Below are 22,884 nucleotides of genomic sequence, written 5' to 3' on the forward strand. Positions count from 1 at the left end.
CCTCCAAAAAGTCCTCTGCAGAAAAGAGATGCTCTAAGCTCAAACTTGGACAAGACCAAATTACCTTCTCTTAAATGAGGCCTCTTATTAATATCTTTATTTTTAAAAATATTTTCTCATGTCTATTTGTTGATTTAATCTGTGATTTTGTGCTGGCACAGCAGGTTCATTTGTTTTTAGCTTTCCCATGAAATGTGCTTGTGTGTGGACTCCAGCCCACTGAAGATGGAGCAATGGGCATTTTTCCAGTTTTCTCCCTAAATTTTTTCCTTCTTTCTGGAGGTTGCTATATGAGGCGGGTCTGCACCTCATTCTAGCAGAACATTTTCAATTAATTTCTGTCAGTCCAAGCTATTCCAGAATAATCCTTTTTTTTTTCCAGCCGGTATATCAGGAAAGTCGCCAGTGCAACATATAATTGCAGAAATTATCCAGATGTTAAATAATGACTGGAAAAATTCCCAGAGGATTCAACAGCAGACACAAGCCCAGTGGTCTTGAAGCAAAAACCAACTCCGAGTGTTCCCATCACTGATTTCTGGAGTCTTCTCTGTGCTTTTTTCCTAAGAATCCACATTTTCTGAAAAGTAATTCCCTGCTGAATGTCCTATTTACTGCCCTAATATGAAACAGTGAGGAATAGATCCCAGTTTTGGAAAACAGCCCCACAAAAGAAATACTAAGAAGTAAAACCAGCAAGTGCAGCAACAGAAAAATTCCACTCTGGTGATGTTAAGCAAGAAAAATCCCCTTCCCCCTTGGGTTTTATTATATTAATTAGAAACTTAAAAGGACTTAAATTAGCACTGTCCTAAACCAGGGACTGCTCCAGTTCAAGGTGCCCTTGATGGGACACTCAGGAGTGGAAAACAGGGGACAGCTTTATTCCTCATAGCGGAAGGTAAGAAAGTAAACCTCTCTTTAACCCTCATTTCAGAAATAAATAACTGAAACAAGAAAAAAAAAACAAAACAACACATTAATGAGTATAAGGAAGTTTCCAAGTAGGGAAATTATATCCATCCCAAGATATGGAGATTATTTTTTTTCCCCAGTGACCCACTTCTATTTTTCATTTTTTACTACCCCCTTCCTTCATGGATCTTAAAGGGCAGATGCTCTACTGATTTAGGTTAAAATCACACCTTAATCCACACTAATTCACCCCTGACTCTTTAGGACCAGTGACAACAAAATGGGAATTTAGGTTTCCTTAAAATCAATGTTTTTACATTAAAACACTTGTGAACAGAAACTCCTGAACTACCCAGTGTGCAGTAGTTCATTTACAAGACACCTAGCTTTTCTTACAAAGTTCTCCCCAAATTGTTCCCAAAAGTCCTGTTGAAAGTGAACTTGGGAAAAATGAGAGTTCCCAAAGCTACCTCCCTGTTTTCCCCGCCCTCCCAGCAGGTGCAACCACATCTCTTCAAGACATCCCTGAAATCACAAAGGCACAAAACACATGCCAGGAGAAAAAGATGGAAACAAAAGAACAAACGGAATTGAAATTTTGCATGGAAATCCGATGAAAGGTTGGATTTGATCTTGGAGGTCTTTTCCAACCTTAATGATTCTGGAATCATTCTATGCAGCAGAAAAAACAGAGAACCACGATGGTGAAAGGAATCCCAGCAAATCCAGGGAACATTTTGTGGCACTGCAGCTGAATTTGTACCTTGAACACTGTGCTGGGCTCTTCATTGAGGTTCACTCGGGTGACGACACATCCAGAGTTTTCCTCCACATCAAAAATGCTGGCACTGTAGGGAAACTGGACAACATCCACCTTGTAGCGAACCCGACTTGCTGGGGTGCCCTGGAATGCAAAAAGAGGCAAATTGGGTATTTTGGGGGCTTTACACACCTCCTGAAGGATTAAAATGTAACATAGGTAAAGCCATCACAAGTAAAACTTGCTGTTTGTCTTCCTTAAACCTGAGCAACCCCTTCAATCCCCTCTAAATACCTTCCATGACACCTGAGAGGTTCAGGTGGAAAAGTCACCAGAGATTTGGAAAGAAAAGGGCTGAAACCCCACCTACTTAAACACAGAAGTGTTTTATAAAAACCAAAATTTTTAAACACAAGATGGGCGTGGCTTAACCTTTCAAAAATATTTGGACTTGGTATAAAACTCATTTAAAGTTTAAGAAACTTAGCAGTGGTTAAAGAAAATGCTGTTTTGCAGATGGATTTTAAGCAGCTCCATAAGGAACCCTCCCCACAGTTCAGCCCCTGCTTTGATGACAAGAACCAAGCCCAGGCACCCCTGGGTGTGTCACAAACTGTCCCCATGTCCCACCAGCCACGTCTTTATTGAACACCTCCAGGGATGGGCACTGCAAAGCTCCCTGGGCAGCCCCTGCCAAGGCCTGAGCACCCTTTCCATGCAGAAATTCCTGCTGCTGTCCAAGCTGAGCCTCCCCTGGCCCAGCCTGAGGCCCTTTCCCCTTCTCCTGTCCCTGTTCCCTGGCAGCACAGCCCGACCCCCCCTGGCTGTCCCCTCCTGGCAGGGAGTTGTGCAGAGCCACAAGGTCCCCCCTGAGCCTCCTTTGCTCCAGGCTGAGCCCCTTCCCAGCTCCCTCAGCCCCTCCTGGGGCTCCAGCCCCTTCCCAGCTCTGTTCCCTTCCCTGGCCACGGTCCAGCCCCTCCAGGGCTCTCTGGCCAGGAGGAGCCCAGAAGTGACCCCAGGATCTGAGGTGCCAGCACAGGGGATGGGCACTGCCCTGGATCTGCTGGCATCCAATAAATTATGGAGATTATCCTTAGCCCACTTCTTGTGGCTGATACATTTATGGAAACATTTTTTATTGTCTTTTATGGCTGTAGTCAAAGAAGTTCTAGCTGGGCTTCGGCCCTTTTCTTTCTGTACACTCCAGGGAACTGGATTTCCTGGATGTTTTCTCTCTGCGTCTCCTGTAGGGTTTTGTCTCTGCAGGGTTTCATCTCCAGCAGACACCTGGTAGGTGGAAGTCCCTCATGAGAACCAGAGTTTGCACTGGGAAGACTTCTCCCAGCTACTTGCAGGATGTCTCATCTGCCTCTTCATCCACACTAGGGGGTCTAGCACAGATTCCCTCTTTGCACACTAATGTCTGAATAATGGTTTTCCAGTACTCCAAAGTCTGGATACACAGAGATTTGGGACATTTTACAAAATTCCAACTAAATTATTTGCTAAATATATTTGGGAGTAGATTCAGAGAAACACTTCTGTCCTATTTTTCTGAATGCCTCTGAGTCTCAAGGTCAGATCAGGCTTTGACCTTTATGTTGTGTTTAAATAGCCAAAATATCATTAATGGTGGATGGCTGATTTTTACCTATATTCAATAATGTGCTTTGTTGGGATTGGGAATATATTCCATGTCCCATGCCAGCCACAAACTACATGGAAACAGAACATTTCCTTTGTAAACAGCAATGGAAATGGCTACAAAAGTGATTTGAGCTCGCTAAATGCTATCGATGTTTTGCTGATCCAACAGAAGTCATTTGAGTGTTGCCTCTTGGAGCTCTCCAAGGAATTCCAGCCTGGGCAGGGTTTATGAGGCCATCAGCAACTTTAATCATCCTAAATGTGTCTGCCAGGCATGTTCGAGTGGTTAGCAAATTAATAAATGATTGTGTTCATAGCTAAAAGCACTTCACACATGCTACAGAGGGCAAATCCTGGAAAAAGTGAGAAATTTCTGGGATCATGGCATAGCAGAGTTCATTATCAACTTTCCCCCTGGCATTCCCTGCTTCAGTCATTTTTCTTCAATGTTATAATTAAGAGCAAATTACCTGCTGAAATCCAGGCTATTTGGGCTCAGAGTAATGGCCTTAAACTTGCTTGGAAGACTAAGAATCCTCATCATCATTAAAACTCCTCACACCAGGTAATTTGTGATTAAATAAACAAAAATCTCATCAGGTTATTGTTGTTCCTGATGTGATTATCAAGTACACTTTTCTCCTGTCACTTCAGAAAAATAACAAAACCAGGATTTATTTTTTATTTATGGCATTTTGGCACTGATGTAATTAGAAAAATCTCCAGAGAGATTTCCCAGGGAAATCTATTTAGAAGCAAGTTTTAATTATCTGAAATATTAATCATCTTTCGCCTCTGTTCTAAATTAATTTAGATGCATTATTATGTCTGCAGCAAAACTTGAATCTAGCTGATAATATTCCCAAATAAACCACAGAGCAAGGATTGTGCTTGGCAGGAACCACAATCATTCTCTCCAAAGTTTCCCTGATATCCAGGACTAACATAAAACTTTAAAAAAAGCTCATCCAGCTCCAATTATTTCTTCCATGGCTTCATGACTCCTTCAAATTCCATTTGCTCAGGGAAAATGCTGTTTATTTCTGACACAGGTGACAGCTACAAACATGTCCCCAGTACTGGTGAGGCTGTCCCTGGAAAAGGGGCCTTGCACCATGCACACATGCCCTGTCCAGATAACTCCCAGAAAAAAAAAAAATTGATGAAATAAAGCCAGAGAAAATGAGGAAAAGGGAAACACCAGGATTGTTGGAGGTTTTCATGTGTGTTTCTGCAAGCAACTCAAGAAGAAGCTAGGAATTGTTACTTCTACTCTCCAGGAGAGGAAGACTGGAACACCTCTCCTAGGAAGACAGGAGGAGACAATTGGGAATGTCCAGGCTGGAGGTCTCCAGGGAGACCTTAAGGCTTCTTCCAGAGCTTAAAGGGGCTCCAGGAGAGCTAGAGAAGGACTGGGGAGAAGGGATGGAGGGGCAGGCTACAGGGAATGGCTTCCACTGCCAGAGGGCAGGGATGGATGGGATATTGGGAATTAGGAATTGTTCCCTGGCAGGGTGGGCAGGCCCTGGCACAGGTGCCCAGAGCAGCTGTGGCTGCCCCTGGATCCCTGGCAGTGCCCAAGGCCAGGCTGGACAGGGCTTGGAGCAGCCTGGGACAGTGGAAAATGTCCCTGCTCGTGGGATGGGGTGGCACAGGGCGAGGGAACTTTAAGGTCCCTCCCAACCCAAACCATTCTGGGATTCAAACTGGTAACAGACACAAAATTTCTTGGCCAAGGAAAGAATAGAGAAAAATGAATTTTGCTTTCATTTGAAGTTGACAGGTAAAGATTCCAAGTGTACCTGGATTTCACCCCTAAGGACCAGTATGGAATGGCAACAATCATGAACACAGAGTTATTTTCCAGATAAACCTCCATATATTATCTCCATATGTAGATTTCAACTCAAATCTGAGTAATTTTTATAATAAGGAGTTCAACAAGGACAGTTTTGTAAAGCTAGTTCCACGGAAAAAAAATTAGAAAGTGGTGCCAAATCCCCCAGATTTACGGTTTTTGTAACTTACTCAAAGCAACTGTGGAAGATGGGACAGCCAGGGCAAGTGAATGAGTTTGGTGAGTCTTACACCAGCTCAGGGCTGTGAATAGTGCACTCATGCAAATTCACCCTTATTTTATTAATATATACTATAAAATTTGAAGGATTTTACTCTTTAGTAGGAAACTCAACAAGAGGACCTGAAATTCTGAATTGCTGAAGCTGGAAATTCTGAATTTACAAGCTGAACACAAAAAACCCCATCAACTTTTAAAGCCTTGAGATAAAATTACTTGAGGAACTCCTGGAATTTGCAGCATGTGTCCCATATCGTGATCTCTAGCAACCACTGAAATTCCACAGGAAGAGCTTTTAAAAGATCAAGGTCTGGCCAGCCTGAAAATGGTTTTACCTCCAATTAAAATGCTATGAAATCTTTAATTGAATATCTCATAGCCTGTTACTTTTAGTGAGTGCATGGAAGACAAAAAGGAGAATTACTCCCAATTTGACAAAAGGGCTCCACTGAAGGAAAGCCTCAGGAGGTGTTAGGAGAATGGATAAAGCATTAAATGGGATGTTCTGGAGCTCTGGAAGCTGCTGCTCGTTAAAATTAGTGTTCTGCATCTGTTTCTACTAGCATTTCCAATCAAAAAAAGGCAGGATACGGAAGGGAATTGCCCACGGCAGAAATATCCCAGGTTTTACAGTGATAAGCCATATCAAAAAAGGGATATACAGGAAAAACAAACACTTCTTTTTATGTCAGTCCTGGGAATCCTATCCGATAAATAAACTGAGCATTTATCAAACACCTCCTGGTGCTCTCCTGTGCACATTTTTGGAGGATTAAGAGCTTTGAGACCACTCAGAACCATTTTTTCATCTCTCATTACCAGGCCACTTCAGTGAGGCATAAAATGTTCACCAGGAAGAAAACTCTCCTTGTCTCCAAGGGATTTATCCAACACTAATCCAGGCTGACGATTTTTCAGCTACAAAGGATGATCTAAATGCCCAAAAAAGAGATGGTTGGCAGTGGGTGCTGCCTGGGAGGCTGGAACCTGTGCCAGGAGCATCCAGAAGTGCAAGTGACTGAGCCAGCCACTGGCTTTTTCCAGGCTTTGGAATCTTACCCTGAAAGGGCTGGGAAATATCTAAAAGAACACAAATCTGAGCACATTTGTGTTAAGTAAAGCAAAACAGGACTTGAAAGGAAATACTTTCATAGAGGTGCTTCTCCCCCTTTACACTGCTTAGGTGAGATCCCATCTGGAATTCTGTGCACAGTTTTGGTGCCTCCAACATAGAAAAGTCATGGAATTGTTGGAAAGAGCCCAGGGGAGGCACCAGGATGAGCAGAGGGATGGAGCAGCTCTGCTGGAGGAAAGGCTGGGAGAGTTGGGCATATTCAGCCTGGAGAGGAGAAGCTTTGGGGTGACCAAACTGTGGCCTTGCAGGGCCTGGAGGGGCTGCAGGAAACATGGAGACAGGCTGTTTCCAAGGGATGGAGTCACAGGACAAGGAGAGATGGCTTCCCACTGCCAGAGGGAAGGGATGGGTGGGATATTGGGAAGGAATTGTTCCCTGGCAGGGTGGGCAGGCCCTGGCACAGGGTGCCCAGAGCAGCTGGGGCTGCCCCTGGATCCCTGGCAGTGCCCAAGGCCAGGCTGGACAGGGCTGGGAGCAGCCTGGGACAGTAACCTTGAAGATCATCTCCTTCCAACCCCTCCCACAGGCAGGGACACCTCCCCCAGTTCTCTGTGTCTCAGTTTTATCCCATTTCTGTTCCCGTTGTGGGCAGCCAGGCAAAGCCAGCTGGGGATTGCTCTGGGAGCACAAATCCAGCCAAGGCTGTGTGGGTGCTCCTGCTCACCTGGAATTCCAGGGGTGTTTTGCAGGCAGAGCTTCCCTGCACAGGGTCACCACTTGTCCTGGTCACAGTATCCAACAGCTTAAACTTACCCACTCCAAGGGACTAAAAAACCCCAATAAATGGAAAATTCCTTAAGCTGCAGCTGGACACCACCTCTGGAAAGGAAGCTCGAGCTGATGTGTGAGGGAGAACTCACAATTAAACGGATTGCTCACATGGAAAAAAAGCTCAGCTGCCTCAACAATTCCAGTTGCAATGTGCTTAAAATCAAGGCTTTTTACTCTTATACGGTTTACCAGTTATTTAAGAAGAATTGAAGCTGTTTTCAAGCTTTTCCTTGGCAGCCATGGTTCTATTTTATCCTCATCATTCCCTCTGGTCTGGTTTTGTTGCTTTTTGTTTAATATTTCCTGCTTCACCTGGAATTAGGTAGAAGCTCCTCTAGGAAAGGCAGAGCGAGCAACTTGAGGATACACCAAGTCAGTTGAAAAATTATGTATATATTTATATAAATTGTTACTACTTTAAAAATGTAAAAAAATCTAGTGTTGGTTGGTCCAAACAACCAAAGGATGAAATGTTGGTTCACCAGATTTCATGGAAACAAAATTTTCAGGCAAAACTTCCCAAATTTCAATGACCAGAAGGGTGTTTCAAATTTATAACACATGTAAAAGTAGCTATTAAAACATAATTTACATTCTCAGTCGCTGCAAATAAAAAGAGAATTAAAACTAGAAAAGAAGGGAGCAACTGGTAAGAATTTAAAGTGACATTTACTCAAAACAGCCCTGCAAATCTTGCTGTGGCCTTTAGAGAAAAGCTCTGGGTTTTTATGTTTTAATTGACATTTCACCAAGGACCTGAAGAATAACTATCAGAGGTCTCTGATGCCTTCAGGCCAAGAGGTTTTGACCACTTTGAAACCTACAGGTTGAAATAAAAACATTACAAAGTATCTCAGAGGAAGTGCTTGACTCTGACATAAATTATTTCTGTTTTTACTGAGCAACTCTTCATAATAATCAGAAATTTATGGTGTTTTTGCAGCAAAACCCATATTCTCATCAACAGTACATTCTAATGATTGCCTAAGGTTTTAGGCACTAGTTAAATTATGACACTCCCACATTTTCACCATCAGATTTGTTCATATAGATACACATTCCAACATGGAAGATACACAGAGTTGTAAATAACTCAGTGTGTAAAGGTTTGCTGGGAGGATTTTTTAAAATACAACCAAGAGATGCTTTCATCTCCAATAAATGAAGTTCTGTTGGATTAATTTAATAGTAAAAGCCCACTATTACCCCTATATGCTATAAATGTTGAAATAATTTAGGAAATACACACAGAAAACAATGTCCCAGGTGTCTTTTACCCTCTTGTGTTTCACCTAACTTAACACTTGTTTGTTGAAATGGAGATCCCACCTCCACTGCCACCATTCCCACCTCCTTCTCCTTCCCCCAAAGCTGCTCTTCTGCTCCTGGGAAAATTAGAATTTGCCTTATCTGCAGAGAAATCCCACACAGGTGCTGGGCCTTTCCAGCTGGAACCTCACAGCATCCATATTAATTTGACAATGTTGGGATTTGCTGGAAACAATGGTTGTCTCTGAGGAGCTGATTAGGTCTGAAAAGCTTTTATTGCAGATGATGGAAAATCTGGCTGGGCCTTTATTCTGGATATGGGAATTACATATATTACTTGCAAAATAACAACAGGAAAAGTTAAGCCTGGAGACTTCAAATTAGTTGGGCTCGTATAAACAGGCATATTTTAAAGCTACAATTATTTTTTTAATAGATACTTATTTCTTTGCCTGAACTGATAAAATAAATGTATTAGTACCTTGCAAATAAGAGTCCAACAAGTTTAAAACCCCCAAACCACACAAGTAAAGTACTGATGATAACTAAGACTATTCCATCCCTTAAGGCAAATTTAGAGCATGGTCCCCTTTCTGAGCAGAGAAAAGGTTGTGTGCTTTTAAACCAAATTTCCAGTGAATACATATCAAATACTTTGTGACGCCATTTAATGTCAAAGACAGCTTCAAATAAATAGAGATTTTTCTAGTAGCACAGGCTGGCTCAGGCATAAAAAGAAACACAGCCATTTATGCCTGGTAGTTTTACTTTTAAAATAAAAAATGAGGGACAAAACTACCAGCCATTATTTTAAAATAACAAACCCCTTTCAAAACCTCCTTTAAAAGCCTTCCTCCATAGCTGGCTGACTTTTATGGCCCTTGCATTTATTAGAGGCTTCAAGGTAACTTCATTTTAAAATCTTCATAAACATCAACAGGTGTTCCTGTGATAGTGACAAAAACGTTACAAAATGTTCAGTAGGGTTTGGAGTTGTTAAATAAAAAGTGAAGTAACTGGAAATGTTGATTTCACAGGACTAAGGATTATAAATGACCTCAATCAGAACTATTTTGTTTCCCCTCAGTGATCTCTTAGTCTTCAAAACTTAGACACAGTGATTATAAAATGGAGCTTTTATCAGAAAGGGCAAAGAGAGCCCAAAATATCTCATTAGAAGGCAACAACATTTATTTAATGTTAAATAAAAGCTGCCCAATCCCCAGTCACACCACATTTAGCTAAGCTGTACCTTATTGGTGTCCAAGCACTTCATCAGCTTTTAACATGCAGGACACATTCCCCCTGAACTGTTCCCCCTGAGGATTATTCTCCTTCTTATGCCAAACTCTGGCAATTAAAAATTAAACCTGGCTGGTAGAACAGCTTTGGCTTTTTCTGTCCTCAGAGGATCATCTGGCCACTGATGTTCATCAGGCTCTGATGACAAAAATTGACATCAAACTTCAGAACAGGCAATGAGTCAGAGGTGTGGGCCCAGTTGTGTCACTCAGGGGCTTCACCAGGGAGCAGCAGAAAAAAACAGGGACAAAAATAAACTTTATCCCCAAACCAAGTGCCCTGGGTTCAAATATTGCCCATGGAATGTGCAGCTGGGGAGCTCTGCAGTCCCACACCAATCTGGGATGGCTCAGATGGGAAGTGCACCGTGACTGTGACATCAAACAGTGACAACCTCACCCAACTGTGGTTTCTTTCCTCTTGAACTGCTCTGAAGACAGGCACAGCTCCCCTTCCTGCCTGTTCCTCTCATTCTCTGAAGCTGGATAAAGAGCTTTCCTAAAGCCTCCCTGACAGACAGGAGCTGTAGCATTGATCTTCCAGCTCCAGGAGGCAGCCTTGGAAATGCAGCCTGACCTGAGCAGCAAAGCCAGGCTGACATGAAACAAAGCCAGGAGTTACTCCTCTGTGAAGTGTCACATTCACATTCCCTGGGAAAATCCCTTCGCCCAGGATTTTTCTCCTGGGAAGCTGAGAAGCCTCAGAGAAAAAGGAAAACAATTCTTATCTCATTTGCTTCTCCTCTGTTTTGCTCCTTTGGAATGTGGTTGGAGATTGTTTACCACAGGTAATTGTTTCATTGGATTCTGCTGTGAGTTGTTTTGACTCAATGGCCAATCAGGGCCAGTCAAATGGCCAGTCCAGTGTCAGGACTCTGGAAAGAGTCAGGAGTTTCATTATCTTTTTAGCCTTCTGTAAGTATCCTTTCTGTATTCCTTAGTATAGTTTAGTTTAGTATTCTTTAATATAATATAGTATCATAAAGTAATAAATTGGCCTTCTGAGAACATGGAGTCAGATTCATCATTCCTTCTAACACTGAGGCACCTCACAAATACAATAGTGAAGCTCCTCATATTCTGAGTTAATGAGAGAGCAGGGGCACTTCAGAAGATTCGAGTTTCCTCCCTCTTGGGTGTGGAATATTCACAGAAGCTTTTTCTTACCGGGGGATCCCGATCCTCAGCTGAGACCGTGGTGATAACGGTGCCCTTGACTGCATCAGGAGCAACCATTCCCCTGTAGAGCTTCTGGCTGAACTCTGGAGAGTAATCATTCATATCCTGCAAAAAAACACAAGTCAGAGTTTAGTCCTGGAGTGTTTAATAGCTCCCTGCTGTCTGGGGACTTGCAGGGACATATTTAACATTCCTATAATTGGGAAACTCCCTTCTAGGGAAAGCAAAGGGGTGGTTTGCTATAAATAAACTGGAAAATTCCTATTCCTCTGGTAAAACCTTTAGCCACAGAAAGTTCTCACTCAACACCTGATTCCAAAAACAAAAATCCAAGCTATTGTATTGCTAAAAAAACAGAATGGAAACTCTACAAGGCTACAAGAGATCATGGCCTAAGGACATTGACAGCTGTGAAAAGCCTGGAGGAGCCTCTCCCAGACCACAGCACCTGCTCTGGGCCCAGGATCCCATTTCAGTCCTGCCCCAGGGATGACAAAGAATTCAATGTGCATTTTATACATGATAGTCAGAGTTTGGTCCTGGAGTTCCAGCAAAATTCCTGATGCCTTCACAAGCGTTTTTGTTGAGTCTCTCCCTCTCTCCCTAGGGATTGCCATCCCCAGGCTCTTCCGATGCCATTAACCCTGCACAAAATGAGGGGGGAAGGTGCTGAAGATTGACAAAAGAATGGATGTGGGACTGCTCAGGAAGGGAATTCTGCAGGAAAACACAGCCCCACATGAGAAAAGAGCACAGAATTCCACACCACCGGCTCCTGTGGCAGCAGGCTTGGCTTATTTTCCAGAAGGAATGAGCTGCTCTGGCTTGATGATGTTTGCTACCTCTAATATCCAATAAATTAAGGGGAAATAAAATGTCCTCTCTAAGACAAAAGGACATTTGCACAAATTCTTGTGCCTGAGATAGACAAGGATACATAAATGTATGTATATATTTGTATATACACTTAAACAGATCTCAAATATTTCGCAGGATCATCCAGAGTTGCTTCAGTTTGTAGGGAGATTAAAAACAGACTCTGTTTTTTATTTTTCCTTTTATAACACAAGATGTCTACCAAACCACTTTTTCCAAATAAAGTTCATGCTTCTGTAGAAAGTCTTTAGGTTTGTGGTATATTCAAATCAGACCAGCCTGTCACTCATTTAATGTTGTGTGTTATCAATTTGGAGATGTCACTTGGTCCAGTGCAAGCTGTCCCTTCCTATGGCAGGGGTGGAGGGGATGAGCTTTAATGTCCCTTCCAACACCAACTACTCCACGATTCCATAGGAATCTGGATGCAGAGATTGGAATCCAAGGGGTGCTTTTCCCAGAGCAGTGAAGGAGGAGGAAGAGTGGGTTTAACACCCAGATATTAAATATTTACATTTTTAACATAGTGGGGCACAAGCATTAAAGGTCCCTTGGTGTCCCCACAAACCAAAAAACCATGAATGTCCCTGTGTACAGTGACATTCCCAAGGCTACTTTATGCTGGGAATGCTGCACCTCAGGGATTTTTGTGTGTTTGGCCTGTCCCCACCTGTCTGGAAGCACCTGGGTTAGTAGCAGTGCATTACAGCAAGTGACTGCCTTAATGAGTTTTAAATTACGTATTGATTTCCTCCTTAGGGCCTTCCCTCCCCTCCTGCTTTATTTCTCCCCTTTGCCATTCCCAGATGACAGTCTCACTTCACAACAATTTTGTTCAGTATTTTCATACTCCTTGCAGACAGGGCAGTGTTTGTTTCCTACCAATCTTTTTCCTAAATACCAGCCCTTGGAATGAGCTGTGTCCTGCTCAGTAAAAAAGGAATGTGGTGGGAAAGTGGGATCATGCACATGGCAAGGGTGACTGCTGATTTAACGAGCTGGCATCAAGAAATCCCTTCATAGGTCTTAACATGCTTTTGAAGGTGCCAATGTGGATCCTCAAGAAAATTAAAATTAAACCCTCCCTCCCAAATTGTGTTTTCTTTGTGCAGAGGAGGGATGCCAGGATCCTGTAGTGCTTTTGTGCTGCCCCACAGGAGCAAGGAGGAACAAAACCAACAAAAAGTGGTAGATAAACAGTATCTATGGTAGGGAGACAGCTTTAGGGGTGTCATGCTTTGCCTTTTGCCCTGTTTTGTAAATAAATCTGTATAAAAATAGAATAAATCTGCAGCCAGATAAGCAGTGACGCAAAGGCTGCTTTGTAAATATGTGACTGTTATTGCCTTACTGACAAAATAGGCAGGCCAGGTATTTGAAAGTGAGAAATATGAAGAACCCATTTCCCAGATTTTCCACTTCCATATTTTGGAGCATGTCTGATCATTAATAGGAATCCTGGATTTGAGTTAATGGCAGCCTGAATTTATGTGTCTGGAGCAGTGAACTGGGGAAGGTTTTAAGATACTGCAGTTTGGCCCCACTTGTGGGATTGTGCCTCACATTTAAAAGGTGATTTCATGACTTCTTACAACCACTTTGTGGGAGGTTTACTGCCCCATTGCTGAACCTGCACTTGGGGATGGCACTCATGTGCTGCATCCACTTCTGTGCAAGGGTTAGAGGTGTTTTAAGAAGCCATCAGATGTAATCTTCAATTATTTACCTGTTTACAAGCAAAACACGTCTGGGGCTTTGGGCTCTGCTCAGAACAAAACCCAGGATTTGCTCCAAATATTTGTTGTCCAAAGTCTCTCTGTGCTGAAAGCCTGAAAACTCCATCTCTGCATCTGTCCAGCATTAAATTATCTTTGATAGCAATGACTGGATTGAGGACCTTGGAGAGAGAGAATTTACAAGGGCCTGGAGGGTCAGCACATAGGGAATGGCTTCCCAATGCCAGAGGGCAGGCATGGATGGGATATTGGGAATTAGGAATTGTTCCCTGGCAGGGTGGGCAGGCCCTGGCACAGGGTGCCCAGAGCAGCTGTGGCTGCCCCTGGATCCCTGGCAGTGCCCAAGGCCAGGCTGGACAGGGCTTGGATCAGCCTGGGACAGTGGAAAGTGTCCCTGCCCATGGCAGGGGTGGAACAGGATGAGTTTTAAGGTCCTTTTCAACCCAAACCACTCTGGAATTCCATTAAATACCTGATTTCACCAGATACTGGAGTATCAAGAACTTCAAGTCCCTTCCCATCCTCTTGTATTCTCATAATGAACATACCTCAATTAACATCAAGTTCAAACCCTTGTGATGATGCTGATATGGCCAAAGTGACCCCTTGAATTTTGTCTGTGAGTGGGTGCAGAGCTGCTTTACACAAAGCATTGTCTGAAGCTGCACAAAATAGGGCCTTGCTCACATGGCACAACTGCATCTCTTTCCCATTTAGTGCTCAGCAGGCCTTAAAGTAGCTCATCCTATAAATTAAGGGATAATATTCATGATGGAATACACGAGGCAATAAATGACAGGCAGATGATTGAACTGATCAGTTGAGATGGAAGGAAAGAAATAAATCTGTTTACCAGCACTGTAGCCCAACCTCAGGCTTGTTATTCCATTAGTGTCACCAGAAATGAGAAATATTTTGGAGGCAATCCAGCTGATTTTTTTAAACCTTCCTGTAAGTTTTATGAAGCTGCTCTGTTCTTTAAATGGGAAAAGATGTTCATTTTGTGGCTCTTCCTGCTGCCCCCAGGATCCCATTGTCCTCCTTGGCCTCAGGACACTCTGCTGGCCCAGGGACAGCTCGGTGTCCCCCAGGACACTCTGCTCAGTGTCCCCCAGGTCCTTCCCCACAGAGCTGCCCCCTCAGCCTGTGCTGGTGCCTGGGGCTGTTCCTCCACAATCACTGATGAACAATTTAAACAATCCTGGGACCAGCACTGAGCCCTGGGGACACCTGCAGTGACAGGCACCAACCACACCCTGTGCCACTGATCATGACGCCTGTGATCATCCAGTTCTCAATCACCTCACTGCCTCCTTATCCTCATTTTTTTTTGCATTGTTAGAAGTAAAACCTTCTGGGTTTTATTTATTCTTTTTGCTCTCTCACTTTGAATCCTTCACTTGTGACAATGGCTTCATTTCATCACACAATGTCCTCGAAAAACTCCAAAGCAACACAATCCCCAACCCACAAAGAGAAGAAAAGCACTTCTGCAAACTGAAAAGGCAAAATAATACCAGAAAAAATGCTGGTAATAAGGGGAGGACACAGCATAAAATGTGCAGAGACCTTACAGGCCCCATGATACAGAAATTCTCATTATTTGTGCTTAGAAATGCTTTACTCACTTAAGAGCAACTGTTTCTGTTAACAAACCCTATTACCACAATAGTTGCTTCCAAATGCTAAATCCTAATAATTTGAACTGCAAGGATTTTGCTTTTTCCAGTACTGGGATTTATCTGGATTGTGAGAGGATGCTTGAGTGTACAAGAAGATGCAAAACCAACTCAGCCCTCCCAGACACCCTGTGGCTTCTTGCAGCTTCAGGGGAAAAGTTAAGAAAGTAGTCAAAGGAATATGAGAACGGGGAAAGGAGAAAAATCTTGGTCTGTTTGAGGTGGTGGGAAGAAATCAGTGCCATTTAGACTATTCCTCCTTGGAAATACTTGAATGGATGCAACAAAATTATCATTCTATGACTCCCTGAGAGGGGTTGAGTCAGGTGTGGATCAGGTTCTTCTCCCAGAAAACAACAGGACAGAAGGAAAGAACTTTAAACTGTGCCAGGGGAGGTTCAGTTTGGATATTAGGAAAGGTGTCTTCACCCAAAGGGTGGCCAGATATTGGAAGGGGCTGCCCAGGGCAGAGGTGGGGTTACAATCCCTGGAAGAAGTGTGGATGAAGGCGTAACAATGCTCAGAAGAAGCGTGGATGTGGCACGTGGGGACACAGTTTAGTGGTGCGGGGATAATGGTTTCACTCAGTGATCTCAGAGGTCATTTCCAATTAAATGATTCTATGAATTCATTGATTCACCTTTGGCTTTCTCTGCCAAAGGAGCCCTAGGACATCCTCACAATGCAAGGAGCCTTTTGGCTGCAGCAGAGGCCGATAACTTGTTCCATCCCCACGTGAGGGTACAGATGAAGTTATTCCTCCTGCAGTGAAAGCCCCGCTCTGCAATCTGTGCCTCGACCTAGTTCAGGGCAGGTTAATACAAACTATTTGTAACTTGTCATGCCAAGGGCTGAGAGTCCAAAGAACAGCCCAGTGTGCATCCCCCTCCTGCAGCCACAGGGAGCAGGGGGCTCTGGGTGTGCTCATTCCATTGGATATCACACAAATGATGGACAACACCATCAGACATCCATAGCTGCTTAACACAATTCCATTACCCAGGAAAAATTACAGTGCTTGCAGTGAAGAGCTAGGCTGGGAGAAATGACAAATGTGAGTGGAGTAGTGGGAGCCCCAGAGGGCTGGAGAACTCAGTAATAACACAAATAAAGTCCTGAGGGTTGGAGGGGCTGGATCTGTGATGGTGACATGAGCTTGGCCCCAGCACTGCCTCCCTCTAGCTCAATTTTGTGTTCTTATGTTGGGGGCTGTGGGGCATCTGCACTTGGTTTAGTTCCTATTTGGGCTCTCAAACCCTGTATTAAAGTAATTACTCAAAGCCCAGTCTCTAAAGCTCAGGAACTGCTCAGAAGAAACACATCCAGTTCCTGCAGCAGGAGAAGAAGATGCTGAGTAGGAGGGAAAGGGTGACCTGTTCCTGTTCTCACTTGGTTTCAAGACTCTGCACCCTGCTCCTGCTGCTCTGACTCTTGGATCAGCCTTCTGAGATGTCTTGAGGATCCTTCCCATCTCAAACAGGGACAGCACAGGGTTCTGCTTTCACCCTCCACCCTCTTCCCTCACCCCTGTGAATTTTGTATCTGGGAAGTTCATCTTTAAGCTCAAATTAGACTATCCAGACACCTCTTGTGACCAATGTTCAAAATATCTGCCACCTGACACAAAACCCGCTGATGACATCTGCCCAACACATTGACATATTAAGTCTGGCTTTTCCACAAGTCCTCCTCTGTTCTCTCAAGTGCCACTCAAAATTCCCCTGTCCCACCTCTCACTCCAGGCTGGAAGCTAAGCATCATCTTCATCTTACCATTTAAATAATATTTGATTATGTCACCTGATCTGTTGCAAAACTCAGCCTGTCACTGAGTATGAAAACACTCACCTTAAATTGGATTTATTTTCTTTCTGGCTTTAAGTATCCCCTGCTTGTCCTCCCTCCCAGGCCCTGTTCTGCCCCCAGCCAAACACCTTTTACTCCAAAATTATTGCTTCTGGCTCCAGCCTGGTATTCCAGCCTTTCCAAAGCATCATCATGCTCCCATTTTGTTGTTCATGTGTGGGAAGAGTTTCCAGGAGAGCAAGAACTGATTTTTTGGTCATATTAATCCCCTCCTTAAATTCCTTATTCCCTCCTTTGAATGTGCACAACTTGCTGGTACACTGAGGCCACCAAGCTGAACTGCAATTTTCCCTGCCATTAATTGATACAATCAACCACACAATCAAACAGACAACAGCTTTTCTCTGAACACAATCCTACCTGAAAACCTTTAAAAATCCCAACAAACCCACCCAAACTATTCTTTCAAAAATTCAGTGTGCTGGGAAAAGGTTTCTTTTAGGAAAAAACCTGAGGTTTGAGCAACTTGTTCTGTAAAAGTTCAACAGAAGCAGCTCAGGGAATGATGGAAAAGCTGTTTCCTATCAATGATGTGGAATGTGCTGGGGAAAAGCACAAATTGCTCAGGAACAGGTGACCTGCACCTCACACTAAGACATTGTGCAGATAGAGAGGCATCATAGAAGCCTTCTAGCATTGTCACCAGAGCTAATAATGGGAGACATTTACTGTTCTAAAAGAATTGTGAGCTGAGTAAAGACTGACAAACAGAATTACTCAAAACCAAGTGGCAATTCAAGCACCTGCAGATTCAGAAGAGGCTGAATCCCTATGACTGCCAAATGCTTTTCACAGACACATTTAAACCGAACATTTGTGGGCTGTGCTCTTGGTCCTGCTACAATTTTTGCTCCTTCACTAAAAGCTGAGCAATTGAAGTCTCTTCTCTCCCACAGTTCATAAAAACTCAAGCAACTGCTCAAAAGGACATAATGACTGACAGAGCTGCACCTTTGGGAATGCCAGGGGTAGGATTAAGGCATCTGAGCTCTTCTCTGTTCTTGGACACAGGCAAATGAAGATGGGGAAGTGTTTTAGTCCCAGCTAAAACACTTGTCATTTGTGGATCATCCCCAAACAGACACCACCACCCCTGAATTCCTGGGGAGTCCCCTGAAACCCTGAGGTGAAGCTGTAGGTCACTGCAGTTCATGGTGCAAGACACTAAATCAGTGTCTTGCTGATCTGCAAAGGAACAGAATCGGCTGCTCCTTTGCAGAGCTGGATTTTCCAGCAGCAGAATCTGGAATCCAGGATGTGCTGTGCCACACCAGCACTCAATACCCCCCAGTGGGTCTTAAAATCACAATTTGTGGGTTGAAAAGTGATCATGTCACTTTTGCAAGCAATTCCATCAGGGGTTTATTTAGCCTTTTAGAGATTCTAAAGGATAAAATGTTTGAATTTGTGTCCAGTATACATTGATTTAATAAATCCAGGATTTAGCTATGTAATTGCACATGGGGAAAACAATTACAGCTGTTATAAATTGTGTGTTTAACTGAACAGAATAAGACTCATACAAGTGAGACACAGGAGAGCAGAGAGTACTGGTGCTTCCTAAGGACACCTGCATGATGACAGAATATTCTGGCATGACTGGGAGAGGATGCTGCTGGCTGTTGCCACATTTCTCTTCACAGAAAAAGGCAAGGCACAATTCTTCTCTTCTTTTGAGATTCACATTCTCTGAACATCAGAGAAAGAAAACATAATGCTTATCTCATTTGCTGTGCCTGTGTTGTGCCAAAGTAGAATGCAATATGGAGATTGTTTACCCAAAGTGAGGATGTTTTGTTGCCTTGGCCTGTCAGGGCCAAGAGTGGGTATGTGTTGGACTGTCGGTTTACAGTCATGAGAGAGTCGTGAGATGAGTGCAGTTGTGTGCAGTGTGTGCAGAGTGAGTGCTTGGCAGATTCAGTTTAGATATAATGTATATAATATAGTATAATAAAGTAATGAATTAGCCTTCTGATAAGATGGAGTCAGAGGCATCATCCTCTCCCCTTCATCGGGCGTTGCCTTTGCTTTGATAGCTGGCTGAGGAGTGACCCCTTTACCTTGACTCTGACGGTGACAGTGGCCAGCCCAGGTGGCATGGTGCCCTTGCTGTCAAAGGCTTCCACGAGGAAGGTGAAGGTTGCCTCTGTGTCAGAGAAGGATTCATAATCCAAGGATTTCCGGAGTGACAGCTCTCCTGTGTGCTTGTTCAGGGCAAAATGCTGCCGGGCTTCCTCAGTGCGGATGCGATAGTTCACATCTGCACCCAGGTCCACGTCCTTGGCCTGCAGGGAACAGAGGAACATCAAACAAAATACAGCCTCACAAAATATCCCTCTGAGGTTTAAAGGGCAAACTGTTGAGAACGTCTTGAGTTTAGTTGTGTTGTTGTAATTGTATTCCATGTGCACAGACACGAGGAATGAAGAATTCACTGAAGGTTCAGGCCGTGGGAAATGAGCACAGTGTTCTGGGAAAATGACAGTGGAAACTGAAGCTGGTCTTAGCTCTCCTCCCTGGGCACCTGCTATTGGCCACTGCCAGGATCACAGAAGCCCAGGATGGTTTGAGTTAGAAGGGACCTTAAAACCATCCAGTGCCACCCCTTGCCATGGCAGGGACACCTTCCACTATCCCAGGTGGCTCCAAGCCCCATCCAACCTGGCCCTGGACACTTCCAGGGATCCAGGGGCAGCCACAGCTTCTCTGGGCACCCCATGCCTTCCCACCTTCCCAGGGAACAATTTCTTCCTAATATCTGATTTATATCTCTCCTCTTTTAGCTTAAAACTCTTCCCCTTGGCCTATAGCTGTCTGCCTGTGTAGAAGGTGGCAGGGTAGGTTTTGCTGTTTCATTGTTTGTTTTTATTAATTGCTATTATTTCCCAAATAACCTTATATTTTAAGGATTTTTTAGTACCTGGATAAAGGCCAAGCATTTTTCAGAATCACAGAATCCCAGAGGGGTTTGGATTGAAAGGGACATCAAAGTCCAACCAGTGCCACCCCTTGCCATGGCAGGGCCACCATCCACTATCCCAGGTGGCTCCAAATCCCATCCAACATGGCCTTGGACACTTGCAGGGATCCAGGGGCAGCCACAGCTTCTCTGGGCAAAAAAATTTACCCCCATGCTCCAGATCACAATCTTTTATTGCAGTCTCACTGCCAAGTTAAATAAAAACCCTGATTAAGGCAGAACAAACATGCACCACCTTCACTCACCACTTCCTTACCTCCAGCTGCAGGAAGACAGTTCCTGGTGGGAGATTCTCTGGCACACAGACAGTGTAGGAGGCGTTGGTGAACACGGGGCTGTTGTCATCAATGTCCAACACCTTGATGGCCAGGGTGAGCGTGGAGCGCCGGGGGTCCACAGCTCCGTCGGTCGCCTCCACGATGAGCTCGTAGTGATCCCTCACTTCCCTGTTCAGCTTCACTGCCGTGTAAATGCTGCCGTTGGAGGTAATCCGGAAAAGGTTGTTGAAGTTGGCCAGACTGTAATGGACTTGCCCATTAACCCCGGCATCTGCATCTGTAGCCTGAAGAGACAGCAGGAAAACCATGGATTAACGCACAATTTGCAAACGTCTGAGGGAGACGCCCACAGGAGAGAAATCAGGTGAGGCAGGGAAGGATTCTGCCAAATCTGTGGTGTCCAGGAGGGCTTGTCTGGGGCAGCCAGCCTCTGTCTGAGCTTTGACTGAAGATAAAACATCCCACAGAACCAAATGGTTCCATTCCCAGTGACAGAAGCCAGGATAACTGGATCCCTTCAGGAGAAAAGGCACAATTTACTGCTCACCCTCGGAAACTTTTGACAAGAGGACATAGCCTGAAGTTGTGCCAGGGGAGGATCAGGCTGGACAGCAGCAGGAATTTCTGCATGGAAAGGGTGCTCAGGCCTTGGCAGGGGCTGCCCAGGGAGCTTTGCAGTGCCCATCCCTGGAGGTGTCCAAGGAAGAGCCGGAGGTGGCACTCAGTGCTCTGGGCTGGGATCAGGCACAGGCTGGACTCAATCCTGCAAGTTTTCCTATCCTAAATGATTCTGGGATTCTATCCTATAGAATTCTATCCTATAGAATCCCAGAGGATAAATTTGATGCTTGTGAAGCCAAGCCCTCAGATAATTCTAATACTGAAGGATCTACAGGACTGGGTGGTGTCTGAGAGGAATTTTTATTCAACACTGTTTCATTGCTGCCCAAATCCTTATGGAATATGAATTTAGATGAAGGATGGATGCAGACAGACAGAAGGAATACATGAGTTAGAAAGTGTCTTTCCACTTAACACATTTGTCACACTCAGTGATATTTTCATCGCTGCTCTCTGAAGAACAACTTAAATTTGTGTTTTGTTCATCCTGTTCTTCAAACCCAAACATTGTCACATTTCATCCTTATTCTTCTGTGCTCACAACAGGCTGATGATTGCCACAGAAAAGCTCAGTTTCTTTAGTTGGTATCTTTGTTCTCACACACTGAACCAAGCCTCAGATTTCAGTGTCAGCCAAATAATTCTTGTTATCACATAATTATAGGGATGGACAAAATTAATAGGTTTTCATAGAGCTCTCAGGTTGAAATGCTGACCTGTTATTTTGCCTCCTCTTAATTAAATTAGGGCATGATGAACAAGGTTGCGTAAATTATACAAAGGGCACTCTGCCCTACTCTATTCTCATTTATTTGCCTTTATGAATGACATCTGTGAAGATCATAAGAGATTTGCATGTTTTGTTTTCAGAACAGTCGCCGGGAATGCTTAATTCTGGTGATGGTGTTCATTGTAAGGCTTGGTAATGAAACCATTTATCTTGCTAGAAATCAATTAAAAGTTAATTAAAATTGCTAATAAGGAAAACAATCACTGTGTTTCTTCTCTGCATCATGCCCATGTGCTAAAGGGAGGTTGCTATAACTCCATTCTGACTGGTCCATAGGTATATAGCATCCTTCTAATCCACATCTGTCAGCTGGATTTGCTTAATTTCCAATCAATTCAATTTCCTCTGTAGAAATAATAGATCTAAAAAAAAAAACCAAAACAAACAACCCAAAAAGTCCCAAAGGAATCTCCAAGAGTAATCTGAAATACGCCTATAATTGGAAACTGTGACAAAAAATTCTCATGAGACAAGAGTTTTGCAACAGGTTGGTTTGGAAGCATGTTTTAGAATAGGTAAACTTCTTGTTTAGGAAAGGAAATTAAAATTACTTTCAAATATATGGCAGGCTTTGCAACTGTGTTCTTAAAAGCATGACTATGAATGTTGCAAACTCATTTGTGCACATCCTTAGGCAGAAACACCTTTGCCACATTCTGCAGGACTAATTTGGCTCACAGAATTCCAGAACGATTGAGGCTGGAAAATCCCTGCCAGCCCATGGAGTCCCAGCTGTGCCCAATGCCCACCTTGTCCCCAGCCCAGAGCACTGAGTGCCACCTCCAGCCCTTCCTGGCACACCTGCAGGGATGGGCACTGCAAAGCTCCCTGGGCAGCCCCTGCCAAGGCCTGAGCACCCTTTCCATGCAGAAATTCCTGCTGCTGTCCAAGCTGAGCCTCCCCTGGCCCAGCCTGAGGCCCTTTCCCCTTCTCCTGTCCCTGTTCCCTGGCAGCACAGCCCGACCCTCCCTGGCTGTCCCCTCCTGGCAGGGAGTTGTGCAGAGC

General features: G+C 44.0%; 1 protein-coding gene across 1 annotated transcript in view; it reads right to left on the minus strand.

Annotated features, from left to right (window-relative positions):
* PCDH15 (protocadherin related 15) overlaps positions 1-22,884 on the minus strand; it is a 651,760-nt gene that overhangs the window by 74,035 nt on the left and 554,841 nt on the right. The window contains exons 28-31 of the mRNA XM_064429942.1: positions 20,447-20,752; positions 19,271-19,495; positions 11,043-11,159; positions 1,679-1,819 (exon numbers count right to left, since the gene is read on the minus strand). Of these exons, the coding sequence (XP_064286012.1) occupies positions 1,679-1,819; positions 11,043-11,159; positions 19,271-19,495; positions 20,447-20,752 (789 nt within the window). The remainder of the gene's footprint in view (positions 1-1,678; positions 1,820-11,042; positions 11,160-19,270; positions 19,496-20,446; positions 20,753-22,884) is intronic.

This window comes from Passer domesticus, chromosome 8 (assembly GCF_036417665.1).
Source record: "Passer domesticus isolate bPasDom1 chromosome 8, bPasDom1.hap1, whole genome shotgun sequence".
Classification (NCBI taxonomy): Eukaryota; Metazoa; Chordata; class Aves; order Passeriformes; family Passeridae; genus Passer; species Passer domesticus.